The 19,189-nt window shown below is 44.5% G+C and overlaps 1 protein-coding gene across 3 annotated transcripts in view; it reads left to right on the top strand.

Moving 5' to 3' along the window:
- Positions 1-4,353: 4,353 nt before the first annotated feature.
- The window catches only part of ADAMTSL2 (ADAMTS like 2), a 44,780-nt gene continuing 29,944 nt past the window's right edge, over positions 4,354-19,189 (top strand). For 2 of the 3 annotated variants that reach the window (XM_075578816.1, XM_075578814.1), the window contains exons 1-9: positions 4,354-5,140; positions 12,576-12,691; positions 13,521-13,666; positions 14,514-14,589; positions 15,169-15,271; positions 15,686-15,831; positions 15,938-16,061; positions 16,891-16,971; positions 18,662-18,837. In XM_075578816.1, coding sequence (XP_075434931.1) covers positions 12,578-12,691; positions 13,521-13,666; positions 14,514-14,589; positions 15,169-15,271; positions 15,686-15,831; positions 15,938-16,061; positions 16,891-16,971; positions 18,662-18,837 — 966 coding nt within the window. In that variant the 5' untranslated portion in view covers positions 4,354-5,140; positions 12,576-12,577. The remainder of the gene's footprint in view (positions 5,141-12,575; positions 12,692-13,520; positions 13,667-14,513; positions 14,590-15,168; positions 15,272-15,685; positions 15,832-15,937; positions 16,062-16,890; positions 16,972-18,661; positions 18,838-19,189) is intronic. The other variant, XM_075578815.1, reaches the window with a different exon arrangement.

The following is a 19,189-nucleotide window of genomic DNA, read 5'->3' as shown; positions in this document are numbered from 1 at the left end:
TCATATCGCTGGTGTTTGAAAGAATAACATTATGCAGCCCCTTTTTAAACTTTCAACATGAAAGCAGAAATTGTTGAAGTTCTAGGAGCATAACAAAGAACTAGATAGCTATGTATCAAGGTTAAAAAAAACTGTCTCTATGGGGTTTATGTACAGTAAAAAATGTCAGTATTAAAGTAATACAAACCTTCATAAAATGTGCATTGTATGTATAAAGGCTTTGCAAATATGGTGCAAAATGTGTTGCCTCAAATGTATTTGTTTACAAATTGGGTAACTTGAATGATACAATGTAATACATTAAAACAGACTTATGTGTATACTTTAATTTGTGACCAGTGTTAGCAAACACAAATTAGTAGTGCAGTGTTTTTCAACCACGGTTACTAGGAACCCTGGGGTTCCCCGGGCATCCCTAAATGGTTCCCTGTAATTTTCAGGTAATTTTACAATTGTACCAAATACAGAAGAATTTACAATGCATCTGATCTCAGACGCGCTATTAGAGAGGGTTGGGGTTCCTTACAATGCATCTGATCTCAGTCTCGCTGTTAGAGAGGGTTGGGATTCCTTACAATGCATCTGATCTCAGTCTCGCTGTTAGAGAGGGTTGGGGTTCCTTACAATGCATCTGATCTCAGACATGCTATTAGAGAGGGTTGGGGTTCCTTACAATGCATCTGATCTCAGACGCGCTATTAGAGAGGGTTGGGGTTCCTTACAATACATCTGATCTCAGACACGCTATTAGAGAGGGTTGGGGTTCCTTACAATACATCTGATCTCAGACACGCTATTAGAGAGGGTTGGGGTTCTGTACAATGCATCAGATCTCAGACGCGCTATCAGAGAGGGTCGGGGTTCCTTACAATGCATCTGATCTCAGACACGCTATTAGAGAGGGTTGGGGTTCCTTACAATGCATCTGATCTCAGACACGCTATAAGAGAGGGTTGGGGTTCTTTACAATGCATCTGATCTCAGATGCGCTATTAGAGAGGGTTGGGGTTCCTTACAATGCATCTGATCTCAGACGCGCTATTAAAGAGGGTTGGGGTTCCTTACAATGCATCTGATCTCAGACACGCTATTAGAGAGGGTTGGGGTTCCTCAGAATTTCACATGGGGTTCCTTAACCAAAAAAAGGTTGGGTACCACTGTAGTAGTGCAACATTATCTATAATAGCCACACTGGGAAAATAATACAATTGGTTAACCTAAAAAAGGAAACCTCAAATGCAATTTTGGGTTGATACAGAGCAACTTCATTCTGCGCTAACGCTATTAAGAGTCTTTTTTACACCAAGTTGGACTTGGCGGGTGGTTTTGCCGCACGGTCTCCTTTTAATGCAGGAACATTCTTTAGCACATACAGCACTTCTGGATGCCCAGCGCGGGATATAGCTGTTCAACAATTTCTTTTTTTACAGCAATCATTATTGATGCTGCTGGAGTAATATCATGTTAGGACCGTCCTGCTGGAGAAGAAGAGGTCGCAGGCTTGAAGAGGTCGCAGGCTTGAAATGTTTTGGCCAAAGGATTGAACTAAATGACCCATACTTAGGAAGACAAAATATAGTATATAGTAATGTACTATATCATTTGTCATATAGGATGTGCATTGGGGCTTCTTTATTTATCGTAGTATAATTGGTCACTTTCCCAGTGGCCAATTGACACATATAGAATAGTGTGGGTCTGTGTTTTGCGGCTGCTAAGATTGTTTATGTTTTGTTGGTACATAGATGCATACAAGGGCAATTTTAAGTAAGATACCTGTTGTGCACCCAAAACATCCCGTGCGATGCTTGGCACACTGGCCTTTATATGCTGTTTGTGCAGTGGTTTATATGTACAGATATTTAAGGACGCGCATCCACGGTGTTAGAGCACGTGCTAGCGTGCGCATGACGTAACGCGCGCCTTTACCTGCAGCGATCTGTGGCCTGGGTAGACTCGATGGGGAGGCGTGTCGGGGGGGGCATCACAGAGCTGCGCTTATGTGACCCAGCCATCGCGCGAGGAAACAATCGTATTTGTTCCTCGTGCATCGAGAGCGCCGGAGCTTCTGGTCGCACGCCTGGCCACATGCTCTAAGGACAGCCTCATAGAGGCACATCATTTTGATCGCACCGCGAGCACGGTCGCGATAATCATGGACGCGGCTTAAGACTGGTTTGTGTTCGGTGCTACTGCCAGGCGTGACCGCGGCACAAAGGAATAACTCTGTGTGGGCGACGGGAGGTCCCATTCAGAAGCAAAGACCCCCTCGCAGCTCCATCGTGGCAGACCCTGTTCCGGGCGCCGGAGACTTTTGCTTGTTAGTCCGTGACGCTCGAGGACAACAAGTCTGGCTACATCTGTAACAATAGGAGCGGGATACGTACGATGATGTGTATATTCTAATGGGTTATACCAAGTTCTGCATCCCGCACTCTCCTCTCTCTCTCTTTTCTCTGCGGTCAGACAATTGATTGAGGCCCTTATTCTATATCTGCCGAGGAGGTCGATCCGGACACTGTCAGATAAAAATCCCAACAGACTTGAATGGGAATTTTTGGCCGAAAACAGCCAGAACAACTGCTTTTGGCATATATAGAACAGAGCCCTTAGATGGTGCAAACCCGTCTGGCTAATCTGTGCCAGGTATTAAAAACATGATTAATGAGACGCCAGCAGGATTCAAATTTGCTCGCTATATAGCTCATGCAGTATATACCATAAGCACGTGGTTCTCATCTCCAGTCCTTAAGTCCCCCCAACAGGTCAGGTTTTCTGGAGGTTGGGCCCGGACAGATGTCAGGCCCAACTTGTGCGTCCGGCTGCCGGGCCTCTGGTTGCCGCTGGGTCGTGGCTCTCCCACACTGTCCCACGCCGGGCCTCTCCCTGACGTCTGTGCGTACCGGAAGCTGGACGCCAGCTTCTGGCGCGCGCACCGGCACGAGAGAGAGGCCGATGCGGCACAGTGAGGGAGAGAGGAAGGCCCGCGGCAGAAGCGTGGGAAAGCCGGGCCCGGTGGTAACGTGAGGCCTGGCGGCCAGACGCACCAGTTGAGCCGAAACTCTGGCCGGGCCAAACTTCTAGCGCCGGCCGGCCGGGACCCCCACAGCCATCGGCATGAAAGGCCCGGTGCGGGAGTGAGGGAGACCTGCAGCAGCTGGGGAGAGAGACCATTCACAAGGTAAGTGTAAGTATGTATTTGGGGGGTACTGTAAGTATGTATTTGGGGGGTACTGTAAGTATGTATTTGGGGGGTAGTGTAAGTATGTATTTGGGGGGTACTGTAAGTATGTATTTGGGGGGTAGTGTAAGTATGTATTTGTGGTACTTGTATTTGGGGGGTACTGTAAGTATGTATTTGGGGGGTAGTGTAAGTATATATTTGTGGGGTAGTGTAAGTATGTATTTGGGGGGTACTGTAAGTATGTATTTGGGGGTAGTGTAAGTATGTATTTGGGGGGTACTGTAAGTATGTATTTGGGGGTACTGTAAGTATGTATTTGTGGGGTAGTGTAAGTATGTATTTGGGGGGTAGTGTAAGTATGTATTTGGGCTACATGTATTTGGGGGGATGGTGGTAATAATTGTATTGGGGGGTGGTGGTAATTGTATTGGGGGGTGGTAATTGTACTTGGGGTAGTAGTGGTAATTATATCTGGGGGGCGTTTGTATCTGGGAGTGTGTGTACTGGTGTTTTGTATCTGAGGTATGTGTAGTGGTGTCTGTATTTGTGGGGTAGTGGTGTCTGTATTAAGGGGTTGTACTGGTGTTTGTATCTGGGGTAGTGGTGTTTGTATGTTGGGGGGGACATAGCGGTGTCTATATTTGGGGGGGATAGAGTTGTTTTGTGTATGTATTGGAGGCTAATTATTGTGCATGCGTGTGTGTTTGTGGGGTTGGGGGGGTTGTATGGGTATTGGGGGGAATTGTGTGTGTGGCCAGGGGAAGAGGGGGTTGCGTGAAACTCTGACAGCGCTGTTCCCAATTTCCACATGTTGCACATTTTTACATTTGCTAGATACAGTACATTTACATTGAGAATTTGGCTTGTGTGGCCTTACCCTTTTAGTTCTGCCCTTGAATTCTTTCTTTTTTTCAGCAGGTTTTTGTGAAGCAATCCCGAAAATGCCATTACTTATGCAGGCACTGCTGCAGCTTAGAGGTTCATGCTCTGTTATTGCTCATTTCATGCCAGACAGTAACACGGCTTTGAACAAAATGATAAAGGCAAGGGAGAAGGAGAGAGATGTTTAGCTGAATAGAAGCAAGATAGTGCAGGGAATAGCAAGAAGATGGATAGCTGGAGGGGAGAGGGAGATGTATGGCAGGGAGAGGGAGGATGGATTAGAAGAGAGGAGGTGAAGGGCTTGTGGGAGGAGAGAGTAGAACAGGGAAGGAGGGAGGGGGTTATAATAGAGGGTAAAGAAGTGAATAAGGGGAAGGAGGAGAGAAGACAGGAGAGTGAGGTTGAACTGTGGGTCTGAAGTGTGAATTCCTGACAGTCTGACAGCAGCTATAAAACGTGCAGGGGAGAGCTGGGAAGAAGCAGTGACTGGGGCAGCCAACTCCTGTGGCAAGGAAGAGACAGTCACTCAGGGACAGGCAGACACACAGGCAGGCTCAGATAGACAGACACACAGACAGACTCACTGCCAGAGGCACTTATACAGAGAGTTACCCAGGGAATAAGATAAAGCTGTAGTGAAGTTTAAGGACAGACAGAGGGTATATCAGTCAGCCTGTGTGTTAGGGTCTGTTAGTGTATACTGCATGTCATTGTGTCACAGGCAGTGTGTGTGTGTGTCTGTGTGTTTGTGTGTGTGTCAGTCTGCCAATGTTATTTAGTCATCAATATCTGTGACTGGAACTGTGTCAATCAGTGTCTGTGTGTGTGACTGTAATTCAGGTAATCAGTGTCACCCTGTGGATGTCACTGTGTCACTCCCAGGCACGGTGTCCCCTATCTTAGCCTCACAGTTAGTCAGTGAGTTGTCACCTCGTGTCCCCTTGTTTTGTGTTCAGTCACGTGGTTATCTCTGTTTGGGTGCCCCCCCCCCCCTCCCTTTCCCCCTCACACGTGTGACCCGGAGCATCACCATCACCAGCATCTTGCACCTACACCCCGACAGGAACTTCCCAGGTAAGAGGCCTTTATTTCTATTACTAGAGGGGGTCTGCAACCCCCCCCCCCCAAAACATCAGTCACCTCTCGTTCATTGACATGCATGTCCTGATCCAGCCATACTTCTACCTCCAGTTGTTACAGGCTGGGTAACCCCTTCACTTAATGCAGGGGTTCTCAACTCCGGACCCCTCAACAGGTCAGGTTTTCAGGATATCCCTGCTTCAGCACAGGTGGTGCAGCCTTGGACTGAGCCACTGGTTGAGCCACCTGTGCTGAAGCAGTGATATCCAGAAAACCTGACCTGTTAAGGGGACTGGAGTTCAGAACCCCTGACTTCGTGTATTAACCCCCAAAATGGGATTTCAGTTGAAACCCTTTAAATGCTAGAGGGACACGGTTTGCCCATAACCCTTTCAGTGCCAAAGTGGTGCAATTCTGATGCCAAACAATTGCACCAGGTGGATAAAAAATATCATATAGCTTGCAATAGGATATTTTTTCTTTCTTTGATGCACCTTGTATATTGCATATTGCCCCAGAATTGCATCCCTTTTGCCTGGACACACAGATCCAGTGACTTCCACTGAATGATGCTCACCTAGGTTTGTCAGGACCACATGGATGATTTCCCATGCCACAGTGTTTGCAGAGCAATCTGTACCTGCTGCAGCAGGGGTGGCCAACGACTGTCCCCAAGAGCTACCTAGCAGGTCAGGTTTTCAGGATATACCTGCTTCAGCACAGGTGGCTCAATCAGTGGCTCTGTAGAAGACTGCATCACCCATGCTGACACAGGGATATCCCAAAAACCTGACCTGTTGGTAGCTCTTGAAGACTGGCCCACCCCTTGTGCTACAGAGCGGCTGCAAAATGTTATCTTATAATGTATCAGATGCTACTGAGAATTCCAGAGGCTCCCACATCTCTTCAGATGTCACAAAGCATTGCACATCTCAGCTAATCCACTTAGATGTCGAAGAGCTTACCATAACTTTGCAGACCTCTACTGATGTTCAAAGCATCTCAACGCTTTGAATAAACCCTTAAGGATGCTTCAAGCATTAAAGAACACTGCTAATGTACCCAGCATTATCAAAAACTGTAATGCAGCACCGATGTAATGTTAACATAATCATGCTACAGTCTGCACCATTCACGTTGCTGCTGTTCTGATTTGATGCTGAATATTTGTCCTATGTTCAAAGTACAATGTGGTGCACAGAAAGGATCCCACACTCCAAACCGGGAAGAAAAGGAGAACAGATGCATCGGAATAAGTCATTTACTGTGAATCAGTAACAGAAGCTTCTGTGCCTGTTGTACATTTCTGAATGGAAGTCACGTACCTGTGTTTGTATACACAGTACCGTATATGGTATCTGTTTCCATTGCTGATACACAGTATATGACTTACTCTGATTCCTCTGTTCTCCTTTTCTTCCTGTTTTTTTTAGTGTGGGTTACCTACCCCCTTGTGTTCCTATGTATTGGGGGGCCTAGGGGTCCCCGTTTGGGTTCCCTGCACCTTTACTACACTTCGTTTATTACCGTAGGAGTGGCGGCTCCCACCTCTTTGTATATTTAAAATGTGATGCCGTTCTCTGTCTCAAAGCCTTTATATGATGTTACAAAGCGTGCTAAGCAGACCTGCATTTCTTCCGGAGCTTTACTCAGGTTTGCGGACTTGTTATCTTTCCATCTAAGGGGGGCTCTGCACAGGTACTGCTAACACATCCAGATGTTACAGAAACACACGGTATCTGCTAATATCTGTGTGCTCTGAGTCAACCATTGTGGTTGTGTAGTCCCTATCTCCTAATGCAGGGGTGGCCAACTGCAGTCATCCAGGGCCACCAACAGGTCAGGTTTTAAGGATATCCCTGCTTCAGCACAGGTGTCTCAACAGTGGCTCAGTCACTGATTAAGCCACCTGTGCTGAAGCAGGGATATCCTTAAAGCCTGACCTGTTGGTGGCCCATGAGTACTGCAGTTGGACACCCCTAACCTAATGAGTTCAGTAATGTACATGCCAGGATACATCTCTGTATAGAAGACATGCAGGAAAGTAGTTACGTTTGTATTCCTGGTCATCAGTTATACAGTACCGTATAGGTTGGTTAAATAAAAGAAGAGCCATTCCCATTAGACTTAGTGTACACCCTTACATTTTGGGGGGTTGCATTTTAGATGTTTTTACACACATTTTACAAGGCACACAATGTTTTGTGATTATACATCTTCAAGGCCAGGCTGTCTTACTAGAATACCAACATCAAACACCAATACCATGTTTTTGGAAACTGGAGGCAAAGACCCAGTATTATGTATGGTACAGAACACCATTGTGTGCTGAAAAATGCTAAATGATTTTGACACTTGCAATCAAATTCCATTAACCCAAACTTCTCGTTATATACCTGCCCGACTCTTACGTCGTGTTCAAGGATGTCTTCTGTCTGCCCCTTTTGTATCTTAAGCCCATTCCGCCTAAAACCTCTCTCACTCACTGCCCCACACCTCTGGAATGCCCTTCAACTCAATATGCGACTGTTACCCTCTCTATCCACCTTTAAGACCCATCTTTAAGCCCACCTCCTTAGCGAGGCATATGGGTATCTCCATTTGGCTGTTTCTATTTATTTTATGTATAAAATGTTTTACCTGGAAGTAATACATTGAGAGTCAGCTCTCGTTTTCAAGTATGTCCTGGGCACGGTGTTAGGCTGCGCTTATAGTGCCGGCAACAGCGATGCGACGTCGCGTCAAAACAAATGCATTGCCGCCGTCGCGTGCGCTTATAGTAAGCGCGGAGCGACGGATTGGTCGCGATCGCTGGAAGTCATCTCAATTTGATTTTTCCAGCGACCGTATCCTGCCATCGCCGTCGCGTCGCCGTCACTATACGTGTAGCCTTATAATGACAAATACATGGTTACAAATACATAGTTACAATGAGGGAAAAGGGTTATACAGCACATTGTATCAGCGGTGCGCAAACTCCTGTGCTGCGCCCCCTACCTGCTCTGCTCCTCCGTCGCGCCCCCTCATCTATAATGTTGCGCCAATTGACACTGTGGGGACATATGAGGTCACGCCACGTGACCCGCGACTTCATTTGTGCCGCGTTGTCATAGAGACGCATGACTGGAGCCGGGTAAGTAAGCTTAGGCTTTGGCCAGGCAGGGAGTGGGCGCGCTGGCGCTCATGCGCAGTGACGTCATGCTCCCTGCTCGGCCGGGAAATATGTGGCCAGCTAGGTGGGGGGGGGCGATTCGGGAGGCGCGGCCATGACATCAAGGAGCTGGTTTGCCCTCATTGGGCAAACCGCTCACGTGACGCACGAGCGAGAGACAAATTAAAATTTGCTTTCTTCGGCAAGCAGGTAAGCGCCGCGCATGCTCAGGCGTTTGCTCACGCTGGCCACACACATTGCCGCAATGTGTTTCATCGCGGCCAGCGTGAGCGCCCGCTCAGCGCCACCCTGGCCGAGGCCTTACAGAGGCCTCGCGTTCTCAGCGCAGGACCTCTGTAAACACCGCCCCCCCCCAGAAAAGTCTCGCGCCCCCCAGTTTGAGCACCGCTGCATTATATACAAGACATTGCATGCACTGTTAAAGATAATGATCTCTAGATCATATAGATCTATAGATCTCTTACGCACTGATCTTGGCCCCCTGCAGACGCACTTCCCAGAACAGCCTCCTACTGCCTCTGTTAGTTCTCCCTACTTAAAACCTAGATTGTAAGCTCCTCGGAACATGGACTCATTTTCCTAGTTTTACTTTTGTCTTAAAGCACTTTTCTCATTCTGCGTTATATTATTATGCCCCGTGTATTACTGCTGTGAAGCGCTACTTACCTGGACGGTGCTATATAAATAAAGATGTACAAACATACAACTGCGATGCATCTGTGATACTGAGTACCTCTTCTTTTTTAGAGGATGGGGGACCAATTGCAAAAGTCTGAGGAAACGGGTTGGTTTAAAAGTAAATAAAGATATACCATTGGGTCTTGCTTTTATATCCTCACCTTGAGAATCCTTTACACATTTTGTGTGATCTCTGAAACTCACATCCAGCGGTATCTGTAATAAAAGCCCACGCATGCGCAATCAGCTACGTGGTTAGCAGAGCTATAATACTTATTTCCATATATTTGTCATAAACCGCTGTGAAATTCGCACAGGCTGGTAATAGGGAGCCATTTATTCATTGATGATAATATGATACTAATGTCTGCCCGTGGTATGAACATATTAACATTTGAATGAACGTCTTAACCTAATGTTTTCTACGTGTGAGTCTGCAAGAATCTCGTGTATTCGGATTTCTATTGCGATTGCATTTATTCCTGCTATGTCTATGCATCTCATGCTATACCCCTTGGATTGTAATGGATTTCCATCTGCCTATGTTTGCCTCTATATCTGGCGCCCTCATCTACAGATTGTGCATATCTATGTTTATAGCCTAATAGTAAGAACACTGCCTTTGAAGTGGGTGGAACCCTGCTCCAAGCCATGTCATCTCTTCTTGTGACCTTCAGCCCATGACCTTGTCTCCCTGGGCCTTAAGCACAAATATTAGATTGTAAGCTGTTGAGGGCAGGAACTAATTCCTCCTGAAAGGTTATAATAGCAGTGCTGTGTATATTACCATATATTATCCCTGTTATATGACTGGTCACCATGTTACTGTCCATCTCTTATTCCATCACTTTGCAGCATTTGCACCGTCATCTGCTTGTAATTCCTTCAGCATCGAGAGGGGTTTTAGTAAACTTCTTGAACTGAGTTTGTTCCATCACTGCTCTCTCTCTCTCTCTCTCTCGCTCTCCATCTCTTCCCCCCTCTCTTTCCCCCCCCCCCCCTCTCTCTCTCCCCCCTCTCTATCCCCCCCCTCTCTCTCTCCCATCACCCCCCTTTCCCTCTCCCCCCCCCCCCTCTCTCTTTCTCTCTCTCCTCTCTCTCGTTTTAAAAAGTTCATGTTAGACGTCGCACTAACCAGTGTTTCTTGGTTTGGCACCAGATATGTCTGGAAGACTTAATGAAAACCAAGTGTAGGAAGACACTGAGACACCTGTCCACAGAGAAGCCAGCCAAAAGCTCTGGGCTGCAGTTCATCAATGAATTAGTGTACTTTTCAAACAATGTTTAAGAAGTCATTAAATGTGCAGCAATAAGGGGGGGGGGGGGAGAAGGGGTGATGTAGCCTTACGTTGGTTGACAACCAGATGTTTGCAGCATTTTTGTATATACTGTATGCGTGTACTTGCACACAGAGAAAGCGCAGTAAAGATACTGTTGGGTGCAACTCTGACTGTGTTTAAACACTTAAAGACGTCTACATGAAAGTCGGATTTTGTGGGGACATGAAACCTGTTGCCTACAGTAATCTCTAGTGCAACAAATACTTGGTACACAAAACATCAGCCTAGCATGTACCAAGTACAGCTCAACCCCCTTATAACGCTGTGCTTGGGGTCCAAAGAATCACATCGCGGTATAAGCGGATCGCGTTAGAAATAATGTACAATTGTATGCATTGTACAACAAAGTATTTAAGATACCAATAATCGCGTTGTAAAGTATTCACAAATACGAAAATTGGGAGCCACGCTTGCATCGCGCTATAAGCGGATTCGCGTTGTAACGGATCGCGTTATAACGGGGTTGAGCTCTATTGCTATTTCTTCATTTCTTAAATACGGGTGTGGTTTTTTTAAGGTATCCCATCTGACAGACATGGTTGTATTCTTAAATGTAAGTGATTTGATATTTTAAAGATAGGTGCTGTGACTTTTTCGTCCGGGCCCTATGTTGGCTGATTGGAGTTTTTGAGTCATTGCTTTTCAAATGCTTTGAAATCTAACAACGTGGTGTATACAATTTTGCAGCCATCTGGCTTTATTTATTTATAAAATGTTTTACCAGGAATTAGTACATTGAGAGTTACCTCTCGTTCTCACGTCTGTCCTGGGCACAGAGTTAAGATGCCAAATAATATATAGTTACTAATACAGTTACATAAGTGAACAGGGTATACATTATATACAAGACATTGCATGCACAGTTAGAGAGAGTATATATTATAGGCGTATGTAAGAGTTACAACCCAGATTAAAATGTGAGACAATATTTCTTTCTGGTTGTGGAAAAAAAGTCTACTAGGCTTGGGGTGTTGTAAGCCTGACTATTAACCAATCGTGAACAGGTGCAAGGCGTTTGGCAAACGGGTTAATATAGTCTGCACGGTGGGCTGGAATTCAAGAGAACTCTAAATAACCATTATTTCTTCCTGAGCTCATTCATTCTATTTTTCTGAGGGATGAGGTGGGTGGGGACATCTCCCAAACCGTGAGATTTTCCTGACCTGCACATGTTTGCTTGTTTTGACACACGACGTGCGGAAGTGGTTCTCCCAGGACTCTTCCTCCTCATTGAATGGAGTTTGTGTTAAGGCTGGCCTTCACTCCAGACTGTAATTGTAGGTTTTGTTTCCCATTCAAACACGTTATTGTGGCCGGAGATGAAAAAATGACCCATGGGTTTTTCACCTCGGTTGGGTTCTTTTTATGCCAAAGCAACATATTTTTACACATCTGGGGTTAGACTGTCCTTAAAGTTCAGAAGTACTTTTAGGTCATCACTAGTGATCTGTTTGAAAATGCTCTGGTTGCTTTTTCTAATACTTCTGCCATATGTTCATTAATCCCATCTTTTCTCCTTTGTGCACATCATCTCCAATCTACACCACCACTTCCACAGAGTCAACGGTTTAGTGTTCAAGAAATAAATAAATACATTTTTGTGAAACCAATGGGATAATTCTTTAAAGTCCCTCAATCTCTTGTGTAGCAACTTTCCAGAACGATGATAATTTTATCTCATAATAACAATGCTCCCGCTGCAAGTATGGAGGATGAGTAATGCAGATCTCACATGAACTCCTCCATTCATTAATAAAACTGTCCTCTTCTTCAATATAATCCATATCAATGTTACTAAATGCTACTTCGTTCCTTCATTTCTAGAATCCGGGTAATTTTTCCTGGCTGTACAGATGGCTCAATCAGTCCCTGCTTCAACACACTGAACCGCCTGTACTGAAGCTGGGATATCCTGAAACACTGACCTGTTGGGGGATGCAGGGGGGGGGGGGGGGCTTGAGGACAGGAGTTGAACACCCCTGCTCTAAGCTGTAAGGGACCAATCTTTCTAAGTGTACATTTACACCATCACATGGGTGGTTGTAATGTTGATTTTCACAAAACTGTATATATTCTTTACATTTGAAATGCTCAGGGAACACAATGATTCCAGAGCTGTGCCTTTGTGATTTATTTGAGAAGACCTGCGATGTATGCGGCACCAGGCTATACAAATATGGAGTTCGGCGAGGGTTTGTGCCGAGTATGGCCTCTAACACAGAATTACCCTCTCTTCTAGAAATGCCCGTTACCCGGTGGAACTGGAGGTCGATCCTATCTATCAGAAAAAGCCCTGATCCAGGATGGATCCTTTGCATTATTTTAATAGGAAACGTCACCTTTACATTATCACAGGTGAGTGCAATCTCTTACAATATTTGCGTCCGTCGTCTACGTGCAGGACCTCTTAGAATTCAGCTTTTTGTTTTATTCAAATGGAATAATCCTTTCGGCCTTCACTCCATAGGCTTCTGAGCAGTTAAAGTGTTGCCATGCAGTATACTGTACTGTCATTGGTGACAATTACTCATGCGTTAAATATTCAGATGTACAATTGATTTCCTACAACAACAAAAAAAGCCATTGTCAAAATAACATATATTAATCCTAGAGGTTTTGCCCATGACCATGAAAATAGTCTTCCGTCAGCCACGCATACAATATATCTTTCGTTTCACTTCGTATCTGCATTCCCCAACGCTTCTACACGTTGAATATGTCCGCCTGATTTTCTGCATGAGAGAGGTCACCTTGAAAAGTGTTAGAATTCCTTAAACACTCTCTGTGGTCCATTTACTAAAGCTCCAGGGCTGCAAAACGGAGGCAAAAACAGCACCATGTTTATCAAAGAAAAATAAACCCGTTATTAGCAGTTGGAGTTTTCCCTTAAATAAATCCTGTGGCGGTTTATTTTTTTGCACTGTTTTTACCCAGATACTTTAATAAATATCGCCTTTGGAATCCATTATCAAGCAGGTGTCAGGTGTTTTGCTTACAGTTTGTAGTACAGGGAATAATGTAATGTTCCAGGGCTGCATGGAAGCCAAATCAGTAGGACCATAGACCTCCGTTAATTGGGTATAATGATGAAGAGTGGATACAGAGTAAATGTTTAGTAAGAAGACAGGGAATTACCAAGCTTTGACTCTGTTTTCCTTCTTGTGAATTCCAACCAAATTGTCAGCAGGACAATGCTCAGACTTCTAACAGCCTGGAAGAAGGGGCAGACGTGACCACATACTGGTGGGGTGAATGGACCAAGTGGACAGCTTGTACACGGACCTGCGGAGGAGGCGTGAAGTCCCAGGAGAGGCACTGCCTTAGGCAGAGGTGCGGTCAGATGAGTGCATGGAATTCACTGAGATCATCACACAGATACGCAAGGTGGCCAGGGGGGAGTCACAAAGCTCCGATAATCAATATCAGAGCTTGATCAGCGTTAACTGTCGTTGACTTATATGGCAGTTAACGCCAATCAAGCTCCGATACCCATTATCAGAACCTCGTAAAAAAACACACCGCTCCATTAGTAACTCTTAGGTTACGCTTATAGTGACGGTGACGCGACATCAGGCTACGGTCACTGGAAAAATCAAATTGAGATGACTTCCTGCGATCGCGACCAAGCCGTCGCGCCATCGCGTCACTCTTACTATAAGCGCACGCGCCTGCGGCAATGCATTTGTTTTGACGCAGCATCCCTGTCGCCAGCACTATAAGCGCAGCCTTATGTTGTCTGGGTGGGCACTGGAAGACCAAGCCAATGACTGTTGATTATAAGATATGGGAGGGACAACTGGGGTAATTAGGTGAGCATCTTTATAGACCTTTCTGCATTGTAACGTTGGTTTTACAGCTCCAGGCAGCTTCTGGCTCCAAAACGGGTGTAAAATCCGTGATCCACGTGGATCTAGGTGTGCACAAGCATCTTAAAATATCAACCAATGTTCACTCACCATTAGAAACGGAATCCTCAGAGTCTCGGAGCAATATCTATTCTGTATGATGGCTTTAAAAGGGTTTCCATAAGTTTTCGGTTACCAAGTAGATGATGTTTGTCCTTACAAGAGAGGTTTCTATTCTAACACCCAGCATTAAAAAAAAATGTAATGTTGAGGTCTCCAGCTTTCCGAGCTGCAGGAGGAGCAGCGATGGTAACACAGGTTTATTCTTTCAGGAGGAAGTCAATCGGCATGCTGGGAAATAAAACCTGTACTGGGACTTCCAAAAGGTATCAGCTTTGCAAAGTTCAGGTAAAGGCATTAATTACTCCTTAATGGCAGACAGGAGACTATTGGGCTGCAGCCTCATCGTCACTCCTAAATTACAGTAACACAAATGTATTTTGCATGTAAGGAACAATGAATAGCAAAGCTGCACACCAATAGTATATAATAAAATACTTGCAACAACCGGTGCTCCTGGTTCAGTGAAATCTGTCTGAAAATCCTGGGTTAGTAGTAAGAATTGATGATCCAGGGCACAAAACAGATTTTCAAAAAAGATTTAATGTATCAAAAATCGCACCAAAATACGACGTTTCGTCCTTCCAAGCGGACTTTCTTAGAAGGACGAAACGTCGTATTTTGGTGCTATTTTTGATACATTAAATCTTTTTTGAAAATCCGTTTTGTGCCCTGGATCATAAATTCTTTTGCATGTAAGGCACATATTGTCTACTTCCAATATGTTCTACAGTACTTTGTATTGTTGATAAACAATCCAATATTTAATTTTCCTAGGTTACTGAAATTTGATCTAGCTGGAAAAAAAAAATTGGGTTGGTCTGTAATGACTTCTAACACTGCCATGGTGTAAATGTTTCATTTTAGGAATGCCCAATCAATGGAAGGAGTTTCCGAGAGGAGCAGTGTACATCTTTTAACTCTCATGTGTACAATGGAAAAACCTATCAGTGGAAACCGCTTTATCCCGGTGAGCACAATTGTTAGGGCTTTACTTGCTACATAACAGAGAACGAGCAGAATGATGGAGATTGCTTGTGGATATTGTGGATGTTATGTATAATGATGGGCTTTCTAACCTATTTAAGAATCATAACTCACTGTTAATGGTTGTATGGAATTATTCCAAGCCTAACCAGACTACATATTGGTAGTGAGTGTTACACATTTGCCCTTTATGTCCCAATGGATTTTCCCCTCGTTGAGATGTTATTTTCCCAAATGGAATCATTTGGATTTCAGTCTTTATCCCCAAATCTTCTACATCTTGGTCACTGGCCTGTGGCAGTTTTGTTAATCTCCCAATGAATCATCTTGGGCTGCAATCAACAGCTTTTTATATCATTCGTTTTGAATTGACTAATTGGGATATGTTGGCTCTTAGATGATTATGTCCACATCTCCAGCAAACCCTGTGATCTCCAGTGCACCACAGTTGACGGTCACAGACAACTGATGGTTCAAGCTCGGGACGGGACGTCATGCAAGTACAGCGACTACCGAGGGGTTTGCGTGTCTGGAAAATGTGAGGTTTGTTGAGACCTGACAGCACAACATTTGCCAGTAGTATTCCAAAGCTTATAACAGATGCAATATCTGCTGCTCCATCCATATTGTGTTTACCATCTTCCCCCAGCCAATTGGATGTGACGGAGTCCTGTTCTCCACCCATACCCTGGATAAATGCGGTGTCTGCCAGGGAGACGGGAGCAGCTGCATTCACGTCACTGGGAATTACAGAAAGGGAGCTTCGCATCTCGGTAACTGGCTCAAGGTTATCAACTTTAATGCTCCTGTCTAGTAGGAATAATCCACTTCTCAGACAGGGACGCAAGAATACATTCACACCATTACTTCCAAGTCATGCTCATGCTTGGACTCAGTGACCCGGACATTTTTGCAGTGACTGTTTTCTAGGTTTTTATCAATAACAGTAGAGCTGAAAGAGGAGTTTATTCAACACAGCCTTCGGGAGTCTAGGATTCAGCCTGCTTCTAACATTGCAGTGCAGAGATAGGGCAGACATTGGTGGAGAGAAAGGGTTCAGAGCTCTGTTCCAACTTTAACCCAGACTTGGTAGCACTGGCTGTGTAACTGTGATATCGTTGTACAGACAGGAATCAGAAGAGTTGCATTTCATGTGTTCATTTGCTTGTCCATTCTCTTGATATCTGCAGGTTAAATACTGATATTTGAGACAGGCTTGTACAATCTGTGTGAGACACATTAATGGCCTCAAGCGCGCGCGCGTGTGTGTGTGTGTGTGTGTGTGTGTGTGTGTGTGTGTGTGTGTGTGTGTGTGTGTGTGTGTGTGTGTGTGTGTGTGTGTCTGTAACTTTTCTTACAACAAATTGAGGCATTCATGGTTATTAAAAGGATTTAGCAGGAAAACGTTACTAAAACTATTTGTATCCTGAAATATATTGACAACCCGGTTCGGAATCGGCGTTTCTGTGTATAACGCCTAGTTTTCCTGTTCCAATCTTTTTATAGTCTCTACATTCCACTCCATTTATATTTTGACTCTTGATTCTTCATGTTTAACCACTGTACTTTTTACACATTGCATTAACATTCAGCGTTTCTTAGGCTACTCCTTAGTAACACACATCCCTGTTGGTGCAAGAGATATCCAGATAGTGGAGCGCAAGAAATCTGCCGACGTCTTGGGTATGTATTATCAATGGAATATTCTCCGCAGAATTTAATCGGTTATTACCTGGCCATTAAGGGAGCAATCAAACGCTTTTTTTTCCTAAACGTTTATTTTTATACATAGGATTGAAGCAGGGGGATCTCCGGAGCTGAACCCGGTTAATTTCAGCTTCAGGGACCCCCTGCTTCCGGAGATACTTACCTCTGTTGGGGGTTTAATGTTTAAAGGTCCTGCGTCATGCGAGCCAATAGGAAGCTGAACCTGATGATGTCATGGTTTCCTATTGTCTTATTTAAAACCAGAGACAGAACATGAAACACAGACAGAGCTCAGTGCACATCCAGTGAAACTTATACACGGTACAGTGCCTAAATATATATGTATAGATATCTATTTAATAAAATGGTCTTTTAGTTTAATATTTTGGCCAAAGTGTTGTAAGCCCCTGAGCCACTACACGACAGACCACATCTCAAGGGTCCCTAACACTAATATAAATTCTTAATAACCTGTGCATTACCAGGAAGAATTCATGTTCTGTCTCTGGTTTTAAATATATATTGCCATGCTCAGTAGCACTCCTCTGTGACACTTATATGCTTATATATATGTTGTGGTTATTTTGGGGGTTCAATATGAGCTTGTAGGTTTTCTGTATGTTTTCCTATTGGCTGCCAGATGCGGGAGCTTTGAAACACAGCCATAATGTGAACCCTTGTAGTCGAACGGAGCGACGACTGGCACTCCATACGGAGGCAAGTATCTCCAGAAGCAGGGGTTCCCGGGGCTGAAACGAATGGGGTTGCGCGGGGTTGCGCTCCGGACACCCCCTGCTTCAATCCTATGTTTAAAAAAATCCACATAAATGTTACAAATGCTTTTTATTTTTATTTTTTTTAAGCACTTAGATTGCCGCTTTAATGCCTCGGCTGGAGAAAATACCCCGTCCCGCTTTTTGTAGGCTATATTTTGTTTTATTACATTTTTATTTCAATAACATTTATTGTTCCAATTTCTGGCCACACACACACCAAAGAATGTATAATCTAATATCGAAGTCTTTAAATAATATTTCATTTCCTTGCTTTTTGCTATTGCTTAACAATGTACATTCTTATGTCTCCAAAATGTGAACACAGCTCAACTCCGTTATAACGCGATCCGTTACAACGCGGATCCGCTTATATCGCGAGGTCCGCGTGGCTCCCAATTTTCATATTTACGAATACTGTACTTTACAACACGATTATTGGTATCTTCAATACTTTATTGTACAATGGATACAATTGTACATTATTTCTAACGCGATCCGCTTATAGCGCGATGGGATTCTTTGGACCCCAAACACAGCGTTATAAGGAGGTTGAGCTGTACTATGTTTAACAAATCTCATTAGTAAGAAAAAGCAATGGGTCTAGAACAGGGGTGGCCAACCGCAGGGTCACCAACAGGACAGGTTTTAAGGCTACGCCTACTTCATCACAGGTGGCTCAGTCAAAATGACGGAGCCACTGATTGAGCCACCTGTGCTGAAGCAGGGATGTCCCTAATACCTGGCCTGTTGGTGGCTCTTGAGGACTGGAGTTGGTCTCCCCTTTATTTTGCAGTTAAAGGGCAATAAGATTTGCCGGATCTCTCTTTGCTGGTCTCTGTTCCTCTATGGTATCACCGATTTTAACAGGCGTGCTATGTTTGCGCCCCCAGCTGTTGTAGATGAAGCCGGATACTTCTTCTTCAATGGGAATTTCAAGGTCGACAGCCCAAAAAACTTCAACATTGCAGGCACCGTGTTTAAATACCGGAGACCAATGGATGTATACGAGACCGGCATTGAATATATAGTCGCCCAAGGACCGACCAACCAAGGCCTCAACATCATGGTACATTTCCCTCTGGTTAAACAAGAAAATAAATATATATATATATATATATCAAACTGTCCCCCAAGCACAGCTTAGACCCGGAACTATTGCAGAGTTGGTAATGAAGAAAAAGCCCATTACTTTCAATTAGATTCTGTATCGTGATAAATAGCCCCATATAAGGGGATTAAATCAGTTAACCAAAGCCTTTCACTGCTAGAAGGACCAGTTCCAAGGTGTTGCTGGCGCCTCTCGCAGAGAAAAAGTTAATAGTTATACTAAAGCTTCTATTGGTGGGGGGAATAAAGCTCACCCCCATCTTCTCTACAGCCACCTGGTCCTCATTTCTTGTAGCTGTTGCAGACCACCG

The sequence above is a fragment of the Ascaphus truei genome, chromosome 21 (assembly GCF_040206685.1).
Source record: "Ascaphus truei isolate aAscTru1 chromosome 21, aAscTru1.hap1, whole genome shotgun sequence".
NCBI classification, from domain to species: Eukaryota; Metazoa; Chordata; class Amphibia; order Anura; family Ascaphidae; genus Ascaphus; species Ascaphus truei.
Note: the sequence above shows the minus strand (reverse complement) of the source record. Positions and strands in the feature narration are given on the sequence as shown.